Genomic DNA, 21,867 nt, shown 5'->3' on the forward strand with positions numbered 1-21,867 from the left:
AGCGGGAAAATGGACACAAAGAGCTGTTGGAGGCTTGACTGTGATCTTACAAACTGACCTATGGACTGTACTTTAACAGAAGAACCAGGAAGAAGAACCAATGGGATGCCAACTTGTTCTATTGTATTGCCTAGCTCTGTAAGGGTACATATACGGACGCTCTATTTCCAGTAGTTAGTCGGCTTGTTCTTCTTCTGACTGAGGCTTCACCTATGATGCCAGAAATATGGATCCAGAGCGCCTGTGTATGTATGTATCTTGTGATTGTATAATTTGTTGGCGCGAATTGTATTTAGATCACAGCGTGCAACTATCTGCTTTTTGGTGAATATCTTTTTGTGCTTTGGAAACACAATCAAAGTCTGAAGAGCAATTATTTCTTGTGCGACTTATTATGCTAAATAGCGACATTTTAGAGTGTATAGATAGGTAGGAATCGATAATGGTTACTGCAATTCTCTGCGATGGGTGAAGTAGTATAGTACTTGCAGCAACACTTATCCATTGAGTTTAGAGGTAGTTGAACCTGTATGTTTCATTGAAAAGTGTAGATACCCCAGAAAAAAAATGCAGATGGCACTGGCACCTTAATGTAAGGGAACTAAATATTTCCCTCACCCTACAGACATTTTAGTCCTTACAATGTTGACAGCTATATCCAAGCTGGCCAAGGATGACCACTATCCAACATATGAGGGGACTAGCTTCACCCTTCTGGACCTCTGTATCCGATCTGCTCCCACGCTACCTGTTACGGTAAGAATGCTCCTCCATGGATTAGAAATTAATTATACTGCTTGCTGGCTGTAGGCGTTGAGAGACTCCTACCCTTGGTAGAAAGTTCTTTCCGGTTTCTTCACTATGCCTGGGCCCCAATCACTTTGCTTTACTTGCACGTAAGTGCCGGCAGCTGTCTCAGTCTTGGCCATCCGTGACTGGGGCTCTCTCTGAAAGACCTTTAACACTAGTGCTGCCTCCACTGCTGTCCCTGCTTCCTGAGGGCCACCCTGAGAGCCTTGTGGGGAGCTATCCCTCCTCACAGATTGGCAGATGTTCTGACCAGCTGGTGAGTCCTTCTGCATTTCTTAGATTGGATTACTTCACACAACTTCCCTACTACATATAGGCCCACTACATTTGACAACCTTCATCAGACTCTGCACTTTGCTTAGATAGTCACTTGGAACAAATTTATTTTTCTTCCCCCCCCTGCTGCTCACAATGCCTTGCAGTGGACCCTGTAAGAAGCTGTTCTAGAAACCCCCATCTTTCTCCACATCCCTGGGTGCCTTGCCCATCCTATCCTTGATGGGTGCCTTGCCCATCCTATCCTTGATTGGGACCTCTCCTGTTCCTCACTTTAAACTCATAGTAGTTGATTCAATCGCGCTCGATACCCATGATTTACTGTGCAAATATTCTGCATATATGGTAGCCCCATGACTATTTTTTTTTTAATGCACCACTATGGGGCTGCAAACAAATATGCGAGTCTATACCAAAGTCCTTATAGACACAAACTGAAGAAAACACTCAGTCGCATAATATGTAGCACATACTATGTCCACAAAACAGAACATGTACATGTGTGGATGTCATTGTTCACTACCAGACCCTAAAATAGACAACGTGACTCCTCTGATTAAAATACTTTCCTCCTTAGCAAGAGCCTACCTTACACTTATTAAATTCAGTCATCCCTCAGACATTGTTCTACCTTTAAAATTGGTATGCAATTTGTCATCATATCCACTGTGTCTTATGCTGGGTATTAGAGGTATATGAGGTACGGGGGAAATATGTCAGCCTATAAACAGTGATTACATATTTTTTATCTGTTAATCTGTAAGATTGTATGCTTTTGCTGATCATTTAAATAAGAACTTCTTAAGAACAAATAAATGATTATGATCTACTTGTGACTAGAAAAGTTGGTGTTGCATATAGAAGAAAAGGCCTTCCTCAAACTGTTGCATTATAATTTCCCTTGCTGGAGGAGATTTGGCCAAACCATGAATAACAGCACCACACAATTATTTCTCCTACACCTATGTTTCTAGTTGGCAGCACACATTTGGACAGGAAGCTATCTCCCGGCATCTGTGAAACCAAGATTCAGCCCTCAAGACTGCCAGACTGATTTATCATTAGAGAACCTGTTTTCACTGCTCCAGTTAAATCACACCAGCTTTTGTTTGGCATTGAGCATTGTGCTATGAGGCTTGTGTGCGACTGTCGGCCAAGAAAACCAAACCATGAGGCTCCTAATGAACAATTCTTGTGTGGATGTTGCTTTCAGAGGCAGATTGGAACTCTGTAGTGAGTGTTTTAGTTAAAGACAGACATTTTTTTTATGCGGTACAAGTCTCAGCAGTCCAGTTTTGCAAGCTTCTGCAGCCTACCTCTTCCCATCTGAGATTTTGTTGATCCTAGCTTCTTCTACCTCACAAAATCGGCACTTAAAGCAGCTCCATCAGGTTAGAAATGTGAAATTACTTGTTGGAGAGGCGGCAGAGGCCGAGGCCACATTGAAAGTCACTGAGCTCTTCAGTAAGCAGTCTGAGCCTTTCCCCAGCTAACGTTTGTTTGACAATGGAGATTGTAAGGCTGAATGCTTTATTTTATGCACCAATTACTAATAGAAGTGGCTAAAATGGGCAAACAATTAGCTTGGATGTCCAAACAAGGCTTCTGACAATGATAATTCTAACACACCTCTTCTCACTCGCATTGTTATAGTTATAAACCTTGTCTTGTTAAACTTAAAGACATGAATGCAAGCAATACTGGATTATGTAATTTGTTTAATAAGACACAAGAAAGCGAGAGAGCCCAGAAAATCTTCTAATTCTGGAGTCTCCCAGGCAGGTGCTCCAAATAAAACTGTTCAGTGCCAGGTGTATTTGATTAATTATAACTCAATCATTGTAAAGCGGTTATGTTAATATATTCCATTACATTTATGCAGGATTCACAAGAACGACTGTTGCACTGTAACTGCATAAAAAAGGTAGTTACAACCGAAGAAATGAGGTAATTACTCTAAGTTTTACATTTTGGCATTACTATTATACAAATTATTTACAGTACATTGTAATAGTAGGTCCCCAATATCCTGATAGTCTTCTGGGGCCAATGGTCATACACTACATTCTATAACAACCAACTGTGATATTGTGCCAGAGCAAACACTGATCTAAAATGTATGGCATTCTGGAATTCTACTATTTTTTGCAATTTCTTCTATGTAGATTTAGGTCTCCACATATGTATACATTTAAGCTGGCCACACATCTAAAGATCGTCTGTCCAACCAGCCAACTAGTTGACTGGAATGAAAATCTGCAATTTGCTCCCAAACGCCAGAAAATGGACCAAAACTGTTGTTTGAACACAGTTTAGATGAAACATTTAACAAACTTGTCTGACGACCATTTTCATCTGTTTTCTAGCATTTAGGAGCAAGTTGCTGATCATCAGTTACTCCCATACGTTACCAGATTTTCATTCCAACCAATCAAGTTGGCTGGTTGGATGTTAGTTGGTCTAGTGTGTGGCCAGCTTTACAGTTTGCAAACATTTAGGCACAAACGATTGCATGATTCATTAAATCGCAGTCAAATGGTTACCATAATCCATGGGTAAAACTAGGATATTATAGTATGAGGCCAATTCAGAGTTGCACACTTCGGCTAGAATTACACTAGCATTTTGTGCACGTTACTAAATTAAGATATATGCCCCTATGCAGAGTTGTATGTATCTATGCACTGCCACTATAAATATGCTTGTTCAAATTGTTGGCATTATTAATGCACACTTGCACCTGTACCAGGTGCAAGAGACCAGTCTGAAATCAGACAGATCTCGCATAGGTAGAAAGTAGCATAGTTCATAATTCTGATGAAACTAATGGTGCGTACACAGAGGATGATCGACAACGATAACGATATCGTTGTACGATCTCCCGGGTGTGCTGGGTGATCGATATCGATCATCCAGCACACCACCAACTCATCGACTACAGCAATCCACGATCAATGATTGCGGGTCCCTATAGTAACCTGGTCGATATCGACCAGGTTGGCCTGCATGCACGGGCAATGGATGATATGTGTCCACGCATCGCAGGCCGTTGGGCAAAAAAAATGCACGATATGATCGAGATAGTTTTCGTTCATTTTAATCATACCGTGTACACGCACCTTTAGCCTACATGCGAGTAATCGATGACACAATTACATCCATTCAAGAGCATGTGGAGTTAAGACTCAATTGCCTGAAGATTTGTGTATTCTCCTACAGGGGATGATCCATCCGAGAAAACCACTGTAACAGTATATTAAGTTTGTGGACTTTAACAGACTGCCTGAACTTTTGCACATGACCCGGCATTACGCCATAACACATACTTTGACACGAGATCACTGCTTTCAGACATTAGTCTAGTCCACTTCTATCCTCTAAGGGGGGAATTCAAATGTGTTTGCCAGCAGCTCTGCCTAATGGGTGCCTGAGGGAACAATTCATTTGTCGCACCATTTGGGTGAGATAGCAGCTGGCGCCGACATTTCTGCTATTAGCCTCCTGAGGTGGTGAGCAAAATTCCATGGTTAGGGTGCCCTAACCAGAACTTTAAAATGGGTTTAGCTGCGTTACGTAGCTAAACCAGATACTTTTCGGCAGGACAAGTGCAATGCCCAAATCAATTGAATTGCTCCGCCAGCAACGGCATTTCTGCTCACATCCTCCTGAGGTAGCGAGCAGAAATGTCTCTTTGGGCACGACATGCGCGATAAAAGCATGATTTGTTGCTATTTAATGGAATCAACTCTTCATTCCAACCAGACAAACAACCTGAAAGCAGGGTGTTTATGCTGGGCACACAATGTCAGATAAAATGCCTGTCAGACCAACATTTATTTTGGAGAAGATGAATGAAGGGGTGATAGGGGAGAACATGGGGCCAAATATATGAACAGTCAGCAGCAATGACCGCTCCAACAGCTGCAGCTATCGATTTCGACAGTTGCAACTGTCGTTGCCCCACCACAGCAGAGACAGCACTGTCCCTGGCTGCAGGGCTCCAGGCTGTGCATGGGAGATCTTGCGATGCTTGTGAGATTTTGTGCATTCCCAGTGAAGCCGGCCAGGTGGTGAGACACAGCGCATCAGCGCCAGGCTTCCCTATTACGTCAGACGAGATGGTAATACATCTTGTTGGTGCCTCGGTAAAGAGGCAAAGCAGGAAGAGCTGTAGCGGCACGCTCCGTGCTGCTGTAACACATGTACTCCTTTGTGTAACAGCCTGTAACCCAGGAGATATTATGGCCATAAACTGTGAGATATATGGGAGGAGACATTTCCCTGTTCCTCACCCAGAAAGGAACAGGAAAAAAGTCAGTTAGCCAATGCAGCGCATAAGACTGCCTAATGCGGCCAACTTGCAACTTTAAACATATAATTGGATGGACATGTTGGATGGTCGTTCAAATCCACAGTACAATTATCTGGGCAATCCGCTGATAACCGGCAGATCGGCCAGATAATTTTGCAATATATGCATACAAGGTTTTCCCAAATACTTCTGTTTTTATACTTCAAGGGGTGGAATTCAACTGATTTTTTGTGCGCCCCACCGAGCAATTCAATTGTTGCTCTGTTCAGGCATGAGAACTGGCGTTGCTGACATTTCTGCTCGTAGCCTTCTGAGGTGGCGAGCAGAAATGTGTGAAAAGACAGTGGTTTGGGCGCCCTAACTAGAACTTTAAGACTGGTTTAGCGGTTTTATGTGGCCCAGTACATCTTTGAGTGCGACAAGCGCAATTATTAATGGGTACCCAAAAAAAATTGGAGTTGCTTTGTTGGTTGCCCATTAATTATCTCCACCCAAAGAACAATTGGATTCCCCCTTAAATCTTTTATTGCTGGCGCCAAAAAGTGCACTTTTTGTTTCAACAGTGTACAGTACTTTCCTTTTAAAACAATTCGGATTACCTAAATTTAATTTTTTTTCAGGCAGATCCTTTTTCCAGAATTGTGGAATATTACTCATAACACATTTCTGAAGGTCTGAAAGATTTCCTTTGTCCTCCACATCTGGACTTTATTTCAAATTTTATGCCTAACTTCCACTTCTTAAAAACTTTTGGACACTAGGTGGGTATTCAATTAGCCGCGGGGTTTACCATGCGACTAACTGACGTCAAAAATCCCTGTGGTGCGGGAAAAAGATATTCAAATTAAATATCCTTTTCCGCACCGAAAAATCGGGATTCATGTGCAGAAACACAATCGATTCCGCGTAAACTGCAGAATTGATGGTTTTTTTACCCCCACGCACGGGCCCTATTTGGTGTTTTTTCCACGGACTTTACCTCGCACCTCCTGGAGCTGTGAGGTTCAGTCCGACTACGGGGACTCAAGCACTAATTAAATAGCTCTGGTGCTGCAATTAGCGACGGGGTAAACCACACGGCTAATTGAATACCCCCATAGAAATACCAAGCTAGAAGATTTTATATTATCTGCTTTATACCAATCAATTATCTTTATTTTCAAGTCCTCAGACAGATGCATGTAAAAGCCAGTGGTTTAGAAGTAGGCTAACTTTGAACAAAAATGTCACCACAATAATATGGATATACATTGCAAGAATGATATAGATTAAAATAAATATCCCATTAGTAGAATACACAGAAGAAATACATATTGCCCATTCCAACATTGAGCACACATACAAATAAACAAGTAACAATATTACACAATGATCACATACACAGGTCACACTCCTATCTTGCATAGTCCCATAATGACATTAAACACACTGTTCAATATATACAGGTCACACCGATATTCACAATACATACTGAACACTATAGAAGGTTAGTGGTGGTATTTGGGAATCTGACAGGGCAATAGATAAAGTGGTATTTGGACTTTTGGAATGAAAGGGCAGGAGGTCAAAACTACAGTTATTTACACATTCATAAACCTACTTCTGTGCTGGCCACTTTCTTGGAGACCAGTTTTACATGAGCTACTCAAACAAAATTGCGCCTGCACTGAAGACAAAACGTAACCATAATATATCTTCCACCAAAATTGAATGCCGTAGATCAGGAAATAAGAGGGATATTTTCAGTAGCCTTTGAGCTTGAAAAAGGCACTCGGAGCAAACACAGAGGTAGCATTTTATTAAATTTTTTGATGGGTAGTGACAGCTTTACATAACACAGAGTTACTTTCTAACACAGAGATACAACATATTTAGAGGTTAGAACAGTAAAATTTATATTTTACTCTGGAACTCTCTTCATCTGGCTTAAGTTAAGGTCCATTCCGAATTATATTTTTAGGCTATATAAACTTTTTTTTAAAAAAATAACTCCATGGTAATTGTAATCAACCTCTAGCACACGCCACATTCACAAATTAATATTTGTTGTCCCATTTGTTAGATTCTGAACACAATAGTGACATGTGCATTAAGATTTTATTTTTACATTTGTACCTTCTTTACAGGTAGTCTTAAATTTCTTTCACTTAAAGATTCAGAGAAACATGAAATTTGACCAAACAGAAATGTTTATGACCTTATGTAGCTCATAGGTAAAAAACAGACCGAATGAATTCACTATACACAAGGCACAATCTCTGCACATATAGGTTTACAAAAATACTTTGTTGTTTAACAATGTGTTTTCAAACCATCTATTTGCTCTAATTAAAATACAAACATACCCTGGAATTGTACTATAAAGCCATGAGAAGACTTTTCAGTCTAAGATTGATACAAAAAAAAAATGGAGATAAACAAGGCCACAGATTGGGAAAACCACACCAATAATACCACTTTCAGACAGAATTTCCCCAAAAAGATGGCTTTTGCCCGGCATTTGCGTGCCGTGTCGTGCCACGGGTCCTAGCCTGAACCCCCGTTCAGACAGAAGAGCAAAATACCGGATCAAACATTTTAACCTGGTAATTTGCTGATTAAATCGGTTATTTCTTCTGTCTGAAAGGGTCAACCAGGGTATCCGACCCTGGTAAATTCCTGGGTCGAAGTCCCGGGAATTTCAACCCGGTTTGACCCTTTCAGACAGAAAAAGGACCCGTGTTGATCAGCAAATTACCGGGTAGAAATGTTTGACTGTATGAAAGGGGTACAAATAATCTTTTAACCTTAAAAACACATATTGAAGGGCGATTCAATAATTTTATCGTGTGCCTTAAATAATGGGTGCCCGACGGAGTAATTAAATTGTTGCTCGATTCAGGCACCAATGCCTCATATGCATGCCAGACAGCACCGGCTGCTAAAATCTATGAACGGTCAGTGGCGCTAAACCCATCTAAAGTACCCACTTGGGCACCCAAAATTCCAACTACTCACATATTTCTGCTCGCCCCCTCACGAGGCTGCAAACATAAATAAGTCTACCTGTGGCTACGTGTGTCCGAACGGAGCCACAATTTAATTACTCCTCATTGACCCTGTTCTGTAAAACAATATATTAACATTTATCAATTATACCATTGATGAGTAATTGAAAACATAATTGATGGGCAAATAGCAAGTAGCAGTTACACACTAGCATTAAAAAAAAAAAAGGAGGTAAGTAGGCATATTCCATATACATGCGTGTTTCATTGTAGAACATTTAACAAAAATAATAATAATAGCAGAGATAGATACACATGCAGACAAACAGAATATACCATATTACATTTGAAAACCTTGTGTATAGATAGATATTTTTAATGTCTTTACCTGATCCACCAAATTGAGTACTAGCCAGTGTTGTAGGTCTGCTCTTTCCATTAGCCACAGGCAATGGGAACATCTGGAAAACAAAAAGTTGGATATGTGAACAGGAAGACCAATAGATAATGTGAAATGTGTGACTAAATACACACACATACCCAAACCGTTGGACCCTAATGTATAACCACAGAAAAACTAATCTGTTAACAAACCCAGGGCTCATGACTTTGACCCCGGCATGGGTTAGGTCAGAAGAAAGCAAAAAAAAAACTTGTAAAAGGAAGACCACAAATTGCCTATAGTTATGGCAAAAAAATAGATAGACACCATGTGGAGATGATATATATATATATCAACACAATATAGATCTATCAAATCACCCAATCCTATAATCAAGCTTATGAAGACATTCTATAAATACCTCAACTAAGCTCTCCCATGTAATCGCTTAATATTATCCTTATTTAACTGTGTGAGGAAAACCAATGCAGTCTAACCCAATGCACTGTAGAACCCCGACATTCTAGCCAGGAGAGTGAATCATTCAAATTTCTCTTAAAACTGATCTGTGGTGTATAAACATTAACTTAATCAGAACATGAAGAGGGTGCTAACAATTGTAAAAATGCTCCACTCTAAATAGTGTTTTACTGTAATCTCCTTTCATTCATTATAATTGTACCTGTCCCTAAGTAAGATCCCCACCATTTGTTGTATTCTGTAGGGTTCAAGTAACAACGCAAGTAATAGGAACATTTGCCAATTATCATCTGTGCTTAAATTCAGTCTATGGACCATTCCTGCTCTACATAGAGATAAACCTCAAAGTTGAAGACAGAGGGGCATAGTCAATTAGCAGCGATGAGCCATTTTCGGCAAAAAGTTTTCGCTGGTGACATCATTTAGCCAGGCGAAAACTTATCCTCGTATTCAATTCCAAAGACTTATCACCAGTGCGGAAAGTCAATGCATTGGAATAGGTGAAAAAGATTCAACTATGAACCAAGGCAGAAAAAAGTGCAGAATTGGGGTTTTGCGGTGCAAACTTGCAGAAACCACCCTGCACCCTTGGACAGCCCCCAAAGGTAAACGGTGTCAAAAAGTTTTTTTAAAAAATCTTAACACCCCAAAAAAGTACTTTCATTTTGGGAGCAAAAAAAAAAAAGTTGGGGGACAAACTAAAAAACTAGCGAAATAAGACTCCAGGGGGTTCACAAGTATGCCCCAGGTGTTTTTAAGAATGCAGGCGCTTGTGGCAGGTGGATTTTTAACGTTTTTAAAACATCCCTTTAGCAACTTTAATGTATGCTAGCACCCATTTTCATGTACCCCAAATTTGCTGGGACTACTTATTTTCTGCAAAAAAACCCTGCTAAATGCTATTCTTCACCACTTCTGTAAAGACGCTAATCAGCAGCTATTGAGAGCATTTAAGTACCCCAAATACCTTCAGCAGGCCTATTCGTGGTTATCCATATTGATCCCCAATGTCAGTGCATCTTTTGGGGGGTTTCAGGCTGATTTCCCCAAAACGGACAGGACTTTTCTCTGGTTTCGAATTCGCCAGGTTCCGTTTACGCTGATTTGGAATTAAATACGGGGAAAAGCGCAATAATTTTACACATGGAAAACCAGCGATGTCGGCGAAAACTCCGGCATGCGAAAAGAACAGGACTTTTCGTGGCTAATTGAATATGCCCCAGAGAGAGAGAAACACCCAAATGAGGGAATGATGGGTGGGGATTAGGGGAACTTGCAATATAGAAAGTCTGAAGTGTTGAACTCTGCTCTTTGCAGTGTCGCAGTCTATCATTTTACTGTATTATGCTTTGCACATGAAGTAACTGAACAATTCAATCTGCTCTGTTCATATGGAATTAAAGAATTGCAAACTGAACTAATACTATGAATCTACAAAAGAAAAAAAAAAGATTTCAAAATTGAATAGTCACACTGAGGATTGATACAAATACCAGGAATATCTTTATAAATGGTGTAACATGTCACATACATGTAATTGATAACAGAATCGAATGGCTGAACTATATTCTAAATAACTGTGCAGTCTTAAAGGTGCGTATACACTGGGCGATTAAAGTGGACAACTGAATGTCGTCCACTTTATCGTCCATTTTTAACACCAAAACGATGAGCGATAACGACAATGTGCGTTCCCGCGGGTCGTTCGTCATTATCATTCATCGGGTAAACATGCAGGCCAACCTGACAATATTGTCAGGTTGCTGCATGTTGGGGAATGGGGGAGAGAGCCCAGCGGTGAACGATATCGTTAATGATATCGTTCACCGGGTGTGCTCAATGTCATCAACGACATTGAGCACACCCTGCCAGGGACACACTAGACGATATCGCTCAGGGAGCATATCGTCTAGTGTGTACGCCCCTTTATGGAGCATACACACGGTCAGATTTGTCAGATGATGTGTTAGATGAACGATTTGAACAATCTGAACGATTTGAACTATGGGCCTGATTCAGAGCCGCTCGTAAGCGGCCGCTCGTTCGCTCCGAGCGATGTTTGCCCAACTGCGCATGCGTACGGATCGTTATACGCATGCGCGAACCAGTCAGTGCGGTCGAAATTCATGTGCTCGCAAAATAGCGAATGCCTGATAATTTGAGTGACAGGAGGAGGCGTATGTGGGTGGTAACGGGGGAAGGTGCTTGAAAACGGAGAGTGGAGATCCGAACGCAGGCGTGCTTAAAGGTCAAAACGGGCGTTTTAAGGGTGTGCATAATTAAAACAGCAGCGTCATTGACCACGTCACTGGGTTATTTTATAGCCAGAACTGCTCGCAAAATTGTGGTAGCAAAAACCAACCACAAGAATAGCGAGCAGTTCATACCCTGGTCGATGTACTCGATTAATCTAATAAATAGTGGACATGACTTAGGATGCGAGCGGCCAGGGGGCGTAGTTTCCAAAAAAACGACCGCATGTTTTGTTCGCTCGTTCAGACCTAGAGGCGTGAACAGACCGCAAAGAGCGAACGGTTCATTTGAATAGCCACCCCTATTTTCTGGACGAGCGAGCGCTAATTGCGTCCGGCTCTGAATCAGGCCCTATGAACGATTTTTGACTGCATTAAAATGAATGGAATCGCCCAAATCTGACTGCAAACACATCAGATGTCAGATATCGTTATCTGACCATCGGGAACACGCATCATTCATCTTACAAACATGTCAGATATGTCAGATTTTCCTTCAGATATGAACAAATGAACGATTTTTTAAATTGTTATCGTTCAGATCTGAAGAAAAATCTGAAGAAAAATCTGACCGTGTGTATGCACCATAAGAGATCAGACATTTTATAAGACAGCTTTGACGCAACAGTTGACACACACTATAAAATTACATTCTTTGTATACATGCTATATAAAAAATCCCGTATAAATTTGCTTATTTTGAGATTCTACCCACAAGTCTGATACTAACAGCAATAGCTTTTATACATCTAAAACATTTGACAGGAGAACTTTTATTGTGTAGACAAAAATATAGCATTTGTATTAAGTACGTGGTCATGTTCTAAAAGGGTACAGCTGAAAAGCTCAGGCATTTTGTAGATTTGTAATAAACCCCCCCCCCCCCCTTTCTAAAGAAGACTAGCATTTGTTAGCAGTTGTGTGTACATATCACTACATTTTCACAAAACGCTCATAACAGAACTAAAATAAATGAGAACTATGAGCTATACTAGAATAATAAATATAAAGATATATTTATTGTATCCCATACCTTAAAATTAAATATAAACCTGTTGGGTTTCCCTCATCCTGCCATTTACCCCATACATCTATATTAAAAAGGTATAACTACGACAACCTATTCATAAAATGCTCCAACATGCCCCACAGACAGAATTAAAACATGTGGAGAATAGAAGTGGGGGGTCTTCAAGCAAATAGAAAGGAAGAGTTTGCTTTACAAACATACACACAGCATAAACTTCATTAAACAAGCTGTAGAAGACCATGCAGAGATCCTCCCCAGTATTGTGCAAATATAAGCTTCCTACTATAGGTGAAGAAAAAAAAAAAAAAGTTGTGAAAAGGGAGGAGGTCATCGGGGGACCCTCCATTTCCTTTTCAGTAGTGTGGGAGGAGAACTCACTCTGCTCATTAACACTGGGAAACTCTCTCATTGGTAATTCATTGGCAGGGAAGTGAGAAGCCTCTAAAGGGATGGGACTTTAAAAAAAAAAAAAAAGGTGACAACCAGGATGTGTGAGAAACCTGCAGGAACCCCTTGAGCTCGCTTTGATGTAACTTTAAACAGGACTGTCTCACACCACTGCTCTGAAATTGCAGTTTACATGTACCTATTAGTTCATGTTCCCACAGCACAGCTTTTTCATGGCTACATAAATAAATGGAAGTACATTGCATTACTACCTTGTTTAATGTATTGTCGTAAAACAATGCAATGTTTAATTACTTCTTATTGAAATATTCCATAAACATATTAGACTTTACAGAGAACCTTTATTCTAAAATCATCCTATAGATTGTAAGCTTGCGAGCAGGGCCTTCCTACCTATATATCTGTTTGTTATTACCCAGTTTTGTTCTGTTAATGTTCCATTTGTAAAGCGCAACGGAATATGCTGCGCTATATAAGAAACTGTTAATAAATAATAATATGGGATATAAAATAGAAAGTTTTATTCCAAATAACTTTTAAATGAAGAATTTCTCGATCATGTAGACACTGTCTACAGATGTCCATCTCAAGTAAAATTTACTATGGGGAGTACTTTACTTCATTGTTGTAGCTTTAATAAGGGATAGATCATATACAGTCTTTATGGGGAAGATTCAATTCAACACGCTGTGATTCTCTCTGGGAAGTTGGTCGCAGATCTGTTCAATTCAGCACTCTTTAGTCCGACTATTACAACTTAAGTCGGAGAATGCCGGTTCTCGCAACTTAACCTGGGCGTTTAGTCATGAGATCCAGCATTCTCCGATTAACGTGGTGGCCATGAAGGCTGTTAGCACCGCACTAGACGGGCAAACAGCCTCACGGCCGGCACTTTAGTCAGATTTTTCCTCGCACCCTCAGGTGCGTGCGAGAAGAAATCCTTTGGTCTGTTTAACAGCGCACAAAATTGAATAGCTCCCGGACCAACTTCCCGACACTATTAACAACGTGCTGAATTGAATCGGACCCATTGACATAGATACACTTCCCATAAATGATAGTTTGCCAGTACAGAATTGTTATAGAACAATTCAATTCCTGGTCCTTAGATCTACAGTTACATTACAGCTCTCAGAATATATAGGGCAAGCATCACTAATCTCAGTGTTGGCAGTCTTTAAACTAAAATCCGTTATTGCACATATATTTTTGTTTGAAACTCTTCAATAGAAACAAGTGGATGGCTTTTTGCTCACAACACATTCACAGTTTGTAAGTTAGTTGGTCTAGGTGGACTGTTAAGCAAATTAAACAGTGCACTAGGCACAATGAAAATAATTCTAAATGGGAAACCGGTTTTAAAAACTTTGTATGTACATATTTCCGTAATAAGTTAAATACGTAATGTAGATTTACAAAAAAAGAAAACCATAGAAATTTCAAATGAAAATACCTATAAAATAAAGTAGCATAGTGAGGTGCGGCTATTAAATAATGGGACTGTACTTGTAAACATAAACCATATTTCGCGAGTTAAAAAAGGGGGAACATTGACCTTGGACTTTCCGAAAACAGTTTTGCAAGTTTCACCGCTCTCGCACAGATAGTTTACAGTCACACAGCGTTCATAGAAGTTCTAGTTTTCCCTTGTGTCGTAAAAATGCTTAGTTCAAAAGTAGAGCAACGTATTAACTTCAAATTTCTAGTTAAATTGGAAAAAAAAAAAAAAACGCCCACCGAATCTTTCCGTAAGCTAACAGAGGCTTGTGTGGCAGATTGCAAGTCATGTGCATGTGTGTTTGAGTGGCCCAAAAGATTCAGTGATGGTAGGGAGAATGTTGAAGATTATGAACGTCCTTAGAAGGCCTTACACTTCAAAAACTAATGAAAATGTGTAAAAAAAAAATGAGACTAGACCCTCTATTCAGCATCCGAATTAATCAACATTACTACAAAAATGTTCTAGCAACATTTTGAGTCAGTAAAGGGGCCCATACACTCACAACGCACCTGCGATCCTGATATGCAGGGTTGCAGGATCAGTGAAATACCACATGTTGGTTTTCACGGATTTCCCAATCACAATCAAAATACGATTAGAATTTGCAAAATCGGTGAAATTTAACTGAACTTCCGGCGGATCGCAGAACATCGATGGCTGCCGGTTGGCATTTCAGACTGGTGGATCAGCAATCCATCGCTTATTGTATGGTGGTCTTTACTGAAGTAAAGATGAAAACTACAGAGTTGTTGAGACTGACAGATAGTGAGCTACAGCACGGCTTTGACCAATAGAAAATAAGAATGCAGCAGTGTGTGGATGCAGAAGGGAAGTACATAGAAGGGAACAAAGTTCAAATGTACTTAATATAATTAAACAAATTATAGCATCAGTATCGTTATTATATACCTTTAAATATTAGGAGCTTAACTAAGATAAAGGAATAACTGCAATGAAACTGGAAACAAAAATGTTAACAAATTAAACTGGTAGGTACTAACCAGGCCAGCACTGCAAAGTCTGCAAAGTGAATGCTATACCAATGGTTTCCAATTTTACACTCCCTTACCCAGATCTTCATGAGGTAAAAATTAAATTGTAATTTTTTTTCAAGAGGCGCCCATTTTTTGTCATGGGAAATCTAGCTTGCAATAGTTCATTTTTCTAGGGTTCATACTCATGGTCCCCTAGCAATAGCAGCATTAGCAGGAAACATTTAACTGTTTTACAGTATTCTGTGATGTAAAGAAAACTTGTAATCTTTATGAAGCAAGAAAACTTAGCACAAATTTCAGATGTAAGAAACAATATATGTAGGGCACTGTATCACTAAGAAAAATTATTTCTGCTGTTCCAAAGAAAGCAATTTTTTATAGAAAAAAAAAATCTGTAGGGCACCACAATATTCCACAGCACAGCACATTTGGAATACACATTACACACAAAACATTGTTGAACAGCAAGCAGAATACTAAACTAAAAAATACTGGAACATAAAAATAATAGTACAAAACAAACAAAAGCAGATATAAGGATGCACATCTTTACAAGATGGGAATAAAAGATTACATATCCCTGCTCCTCTCCCATTCCTTTTGTAGGCCTACATTAGGGGTCCAAAAGAGAGTAAAGAGGGATTCCATACAGAGATGAGACTATTGCCATGCCTAAAGGTGCCCATCCACTAGCAGACATGAAAACGACTACACAATTACGACATTGTAATCGTGCAGTTGTTTGTCAGTCTGTGATGAGCCTGCACTGAACGAGCAGTCGTTCAGTGCAGGCTCAACAATCATCTGCAAATGCTCAACCTGACGTTATCGGGCACGCGCATCGCTGGTCGTTTTAGAAATTTTTGCAAACGATTGAACGATGGTTATCGTTCAACTTAATCATTTATTGGATGGGCACCTTTAGGATGAGAGTTATGGCATATCTTTTTTTTTAATTTTGTTGGTGGTTGAAGTACTTCACCCACAGTTAATGTGGCCTATTATATTTAATAAGCAATTAAAGCTAAATAATTGAAACCATTGTTAAAAAGCATTTAAAACAACTTACTATATAAAAAAACACGTCAGAAGGTAACTACGTCACATTTTAGAAATTGTATCTTTTAAACAACAATCCGTTAACAGATATTGAAAGTATAAGAGGCATGAAGAGAATTCACTATTTGGTACTTTCAAGTCCAACAGCTTCTCAGATCCATTTCACTATGGTAAACAAGTCATGGCTAACAGTTGCCCAGTTAAGATTAACTTCTATGTGGATTATTAAAATCAATCTTTTTAACAAATAAATATCTACCTCTCATACTAATAACTGCTTCACTGCCAGGAAAGACCCTAGATTGTTCTAAAAGTCCCTCTATCTCCTAAACCACACCACCTAGAAAGATGAGAGAGCCCTCATTTGAAAGACTGGAGTTCACTCTTTCAAAGGAAATGCCCACATAAAAGATAATGGGGTCTATGGGGGAGATTCAATTCAGCGCAATGTTGAATAGGAGTTCCCGGAGCTATACAATTGATCACACTGTTAAGCCTGACTACAGGATTTCTGCTCGCACTCTTCTGAGGTGTGAGCACAAATCAGACTTAAGTACAGGCCACAATGCTATTTTCAGCCTTAGCGTGACGCTAACAGCCTCGCGGCCAGCACTTTAGTCGGAGAATGCCAGTTACCACAACTAAACCCAGCTTAAGGCGCGATAACCAGCATTCTTCTCAGTGGTCTTAACAGCGCAGTCAACTGAAGAGCTCAGGGAACTACTTCTCGGGGCTATTCAACATCGTGCTGCATTGAATCGCCCCTTACGTGCTAAGCCTTGGAGAGAGAGAAAGTGGATGGATATAAAGGGCGAGATGCAGGAGGCATCGCTTTTTGCAAGAGATGCATCTCGCCACTCATCGCATGCATGCTGGCGTAAATAACTCCTTTGCGATAGGAGGACTTTTGGGTTAAATGACCCAGAAGTCCTTGTGCGCATGCTTCGAGTGACACACACGCCGTGGGGGATGCTGGGAGGGGTCTGATTGGATCCCTCTCAGGGGGAGTTGCGAATAGAAGCCCATAGGCTTCTATTGGGCAATGCCATGCAAAGATGGCATTGCCCACCACACCTAAGCCCTGGAATATATCGCACTCCAGGACTTGGTGCAAATGCGGTAAGCAGTCAAACCTCTGAATACGTAATTTCAGAGGTCTGACCGCGAAATTAGCATTGCTGCATCCCTCCCAAAGTACCAAATAATCAGCTCCTGTCAATTTACAGGCTGTCTTTGAAAAATGACAAGTTAGGAGTTGATTGGTAGGTACTCCTTCTCTGTCCACTTTCTCTCTCTCTCCAAGGCTTAGTACACTGGTCCCCATGTCTGGCAATTCGTGTGACCACCGGATATTAAGCCCCTGCACTACAGAAATATCATGGAGTCTAGGGAAGGGGGAAGATCTCCCCCAACTTGGTATCCAATAATTAAGGGATGAACACTAATCAATATTACCATGAGCTACAGAAAACATATGTTTTCTGTATATGGGTGAGAGGATATATCACAGATATATCGCATTGGCTGTGCTGCACAGCCGATGGACAGATATGTCTGCAGCCATATCTGTCCATCGGCAAGTGTGTACGGGCAGTCTGCAGACCGCCCGTACACACACACACACACACACCGGTAGCCGCGGGGAGGGGGCGGCTCCGCCTCCATGCCAGCGGGACCCGCGTCTGCCGGTTAGATGATGGCCGTTCAGTGTGTATGAATGACCATCATCTGCAGATATATCTTTCAGGTGTGTACCCACCTTAACTCTCCCATACTGGCCTGCAAACACATGAGGGGACACTTATTGGAAAGTCTCCTCAACAATGTGCCCCCTTAGTACTAATTGTCTGGTGATCACCAGACAATTACTTAAACAGCACACAAAAAAGAAAAATATATATATATATATATATATATATATATATATATATATATATATATATATATATTTTTTTTTTTTTTTTTTTTTTACAAAAAAATCCACATATGGGGTTTCTAAAGCCCCATTTTGTATAAAATAAAAACTCTCCTTTCATTAATGTGGTAAGTTTCTTAGTTTAAAAAAAAATGGCAGACCTTGTTGGGCTGTGACATTATTCCTACACATAGTTAGAGTCTCTTAAAGAAGAAAAATAATAAATAAAGTGTAGATTTTTTGTAAAAACCTAAACATAGAAATCTGCTGGTTGCAATTTTTGAACAGTGAATTAAACTGAAGAAAGAATTAAAGTATTTATCTGTAGTGATTTTAATACACAAAATGAAAAAAAAAAAAAAAGGAATTTGATGTGTGAGAATGGGCAAAAAGACCATTTTGAATTTTCTGAAAATATCCTTAAAGTCCTCTGACTCTTGTGATATAGAAACATGAACCAAAAGGACGAGGTTCTGCCCTAAGTTAAACTCATGCTATCATCATTGATAGCATACGTTGATGGAAAAAAAATAAATTCAAAGCATCATACTACAGCAATAATAACTAATTAGTCCAAAGCTGTAAACCTTCGTACAATAAGAAGAGAAGCAAGTATATATAATCTGTACAGACACTTTGCTTTTACAGATCTTGCAAAGAAACATATCCTGTGATCATCTATAAAAATTGTGGTTGCCCCGCTTGCAATTAATGAAAATATATTTCCGCAGAACTTAAGGTTCTAGCTCAGTCACTTAATTTAGAGCTGTGCAACAATGACCAGGGTCACATGATCACAGTTTCCCCATTTACTGGGATCTTTTGTAGAGTTGTTAGACTCTGTGGAAGCAAGCTGGCTTGAATCCCAAATAAGCTATTGCCAGCTGTAACAAATTTGGCTTCAGAGGCTTTAAACCACGGGATGGAGCTGACGCTGACTGATTATATCAGCCTATGCGTTTCATCCAGCATATCCCAAGTTTCAAATGGGCTAGACCATTGTGCGTGTAAGCAAATATTTGTAGTTATGAGCCAATCTAGCATGTTCTAACAAATTTGTTTACATCCGATAGGCAGATAGCACATATGCGTTACATTGTGCAATATATAAAGAAAAGCAAAAAAATTGCGTTCACAGATCCATTAACACTACTTGCAAATAACATGATCACAAGCACTAAATCTTTTTTTCTAATTTGCAAGTAAAATGCAGACCCTTATTTAAAGTATTCACCTGATTGTTTTAATAATTGGTAGAGCCACCTTAGAATGCAATTAATCGTAAGTCTATTTGTCCCAGTTTCTATCAACTTTGGAGACCTCTTTTTGCAATATTGTTATTATTCTAGCACATTGGATTGAGACCATTGTTGGTTAAGAACTAAAATATTCCGCAAATTTTTGATGGGATTGAGGTTGGGACAGTAATGGACTATGTCATAATACTGAATTTTTTTTCATACTTAAAGAAAAAAAAAAAAAAACTCTACTCCAAGATTTGGCTGTATTCATTTTGCTTTCTAAATTCAGAAGTTATCCAGTTCCAAGACCAGAGAGTATCTCCAAGGCATTATAACACCACAAGGTTTCACAATAGGGATAGAGGTCTCAAGATAAAACAAATTTATTAATTGTTAGAGCAGAATGTCCACGTGATTGGTCATATAATAAATCCTGGACATATGGACAAAACACAGCTTAGTGTTGACACTAAAAAGTTCTATCTTCCTCCAGTAGTTATGTGGATATCCATACACTTTTTTTGCAAAATCTAGGCAAAAGTTCTCAGCAGTTATATTTTTCCACACCATCAATAAAGTAAACATCAGTGAACTACCTGGGTTATGGTTTCACAGAACTACATCTGTCATGCAAGACTAACTAGATCAGATGCCATAGACTACTTGGTGGCCTCCCTAACAAGCACCATTTCTACAAGGATGCGGTTTGTACAGAACATGCGGTGCTAGATAAAAGTAATGGTTAATCCATATGCTCTCCATTTTTTAATTTTTTTTTTATAACGGACTTACCAGTGCTTAAGGGGATATCAAATTTAAGTAATTTTATAGTGTGAAGGGATGTACTTGCTCTGCTACATTGCTTTAACTCTACTGATGCCACCAGTTTTAAACTTTTTTGTACCATTTGGTCTTGCTGTTACAGACTAATTCTGGTGGTGAATCACCAACTGCTAAATAGACAGAGACAACATTGTACTAGTTACAGCGAAGGGGGTCACTGCCATTGGTTTGGAACACTGTACTTCTGGGTGTTTTGTATAGCTGCTTTAGCACCTCTCTATGGCTGGCTCTTTCTGGTCACTAACTCTGGACAATAACTGCTGGGTAGTAGGCAGAGTATGGACCAGGCTCTGGGTTCAACACAGGACAGCCGGATACCAGTTTCGATTTTAACTCTTATCTGTAGGTCACAGGCTACAGCAGGTAATAAGCATTAGGAAGAATATTGCAAGCAGAATCATGTTTAATTCTTAAAAGGGTCCTTTAAACTTGCATCCACCATTTTCTCATACTGGTGATTATCCAGACGTACAAAATGAAATACTTTTAAATGTGGCTCTACTGCCCTATAAATGCAATTTTACATATGTTGGCAAGGGGGTGCACTTTAACCAATCCAGCCTGCATCAGCCCCTTCTGTGTTTTTATGTCTGGGCTGAAAATATAATCTTTAAAAAACTCCCTCTCCAATAACTTCCAGGAAACCTGCTCCAGAGTCTGGCTCCCTTCCAAGCCAAAATCCCCTCCAGAGGATGGGTACCAAGGGCCTGATTCAGAGCCCCTCGCTCTGACAGAGCGCTCGCTCTTAAATCAGGGCCGGGCTTTTTTTTTTTTGGAGTGGCCTTCATGGCCGCTCGCATAGCTGTGGGTGACCACCCACAGCTATAGCGAGCGGCCATAATGATGGTCGCGATGGTCAAGACAATCGCGACCATCGGGCTTGCGACGAGACCCTTGTGCTAGGGTCTCGTTCATTGCAAGCCCCAGAGAGCTTTCGGCTCTAACAGAGCCGGAAGCTCTCCACTGACATCACGGCAGGCGTTCTAATGGGAATTCCTGCATTTGGGCAGCCACCCCCCCGGCCCACCCACCAAAGGGGGCGAGCTGTCACTCAACATCGACAGTTCGCCTTCTTTGGTGCGAGACCCGGAGCGACGGATTGCCCGTCGCTAGCCGGGTCTCGCGCATGCGCATGACGGAGCCGGTTGCGAGCGCTCAGCGACCGGGTCTGAATCAGGCCCCAAGCTCCCAAGGCAGCAAGCTCTTGGCCGCCACTGGTGGAGACCCCAGGGCACCAGTGTGGAGCAGCATGCGCAAACAGGCTAAAATTTTGTTGGATTAGGTCATTTAACACATTATTTGTCACATACTGTGGCACATAATCAAATGTAATGTCGATCCCGAACAACATCTGCATCAACACAGGAATTAATTTG

General features: G+C 40.3%; 1 protein-coding gene across 8 annotated transcripts in view; it reads right to left on the minus strand.

Annotated features, from left to right (window-relative positions):
* The window catches only part of TCF3 (transcription factor 3), a 185,313-nt gene that overhangs the window by 151,732 nt on the left and 11,714 nt on the right, over positions 1 to 21,867 (minus strand). For all 8 annotated transcript variants that reach the window (XM_088474290.1, XM_088474289.1, XM_088474292.1 and 5 more), the window contains exon 4: positions 8,774 to 8,846. In XM_088474290.1, the coding sequence (XP_088330416.1) occupies positions 8,774 to 8,846 (73 nt within the window). The remainder of the gene's footprint in view (positions 1 to 8,773; positions 8,847 to 21,867) is intronic.

The sequence above is a fragment of the Taudactylus pleione genome, unplaced genomic scaffold (genome assembly GCF_031769625.1).
Source record: "Taudactylus pleione unplaced genomic scaffold, aTauple2 ptg000152l, whole genome shotgun sequence".
In the NCBI taxonomy this organism is placed as follows: Eukaryota; Metazoa; Chordata; class Amphibia; order Anura; family Myobatrachidae; genus Taudactylus; species Taudactylus pleione.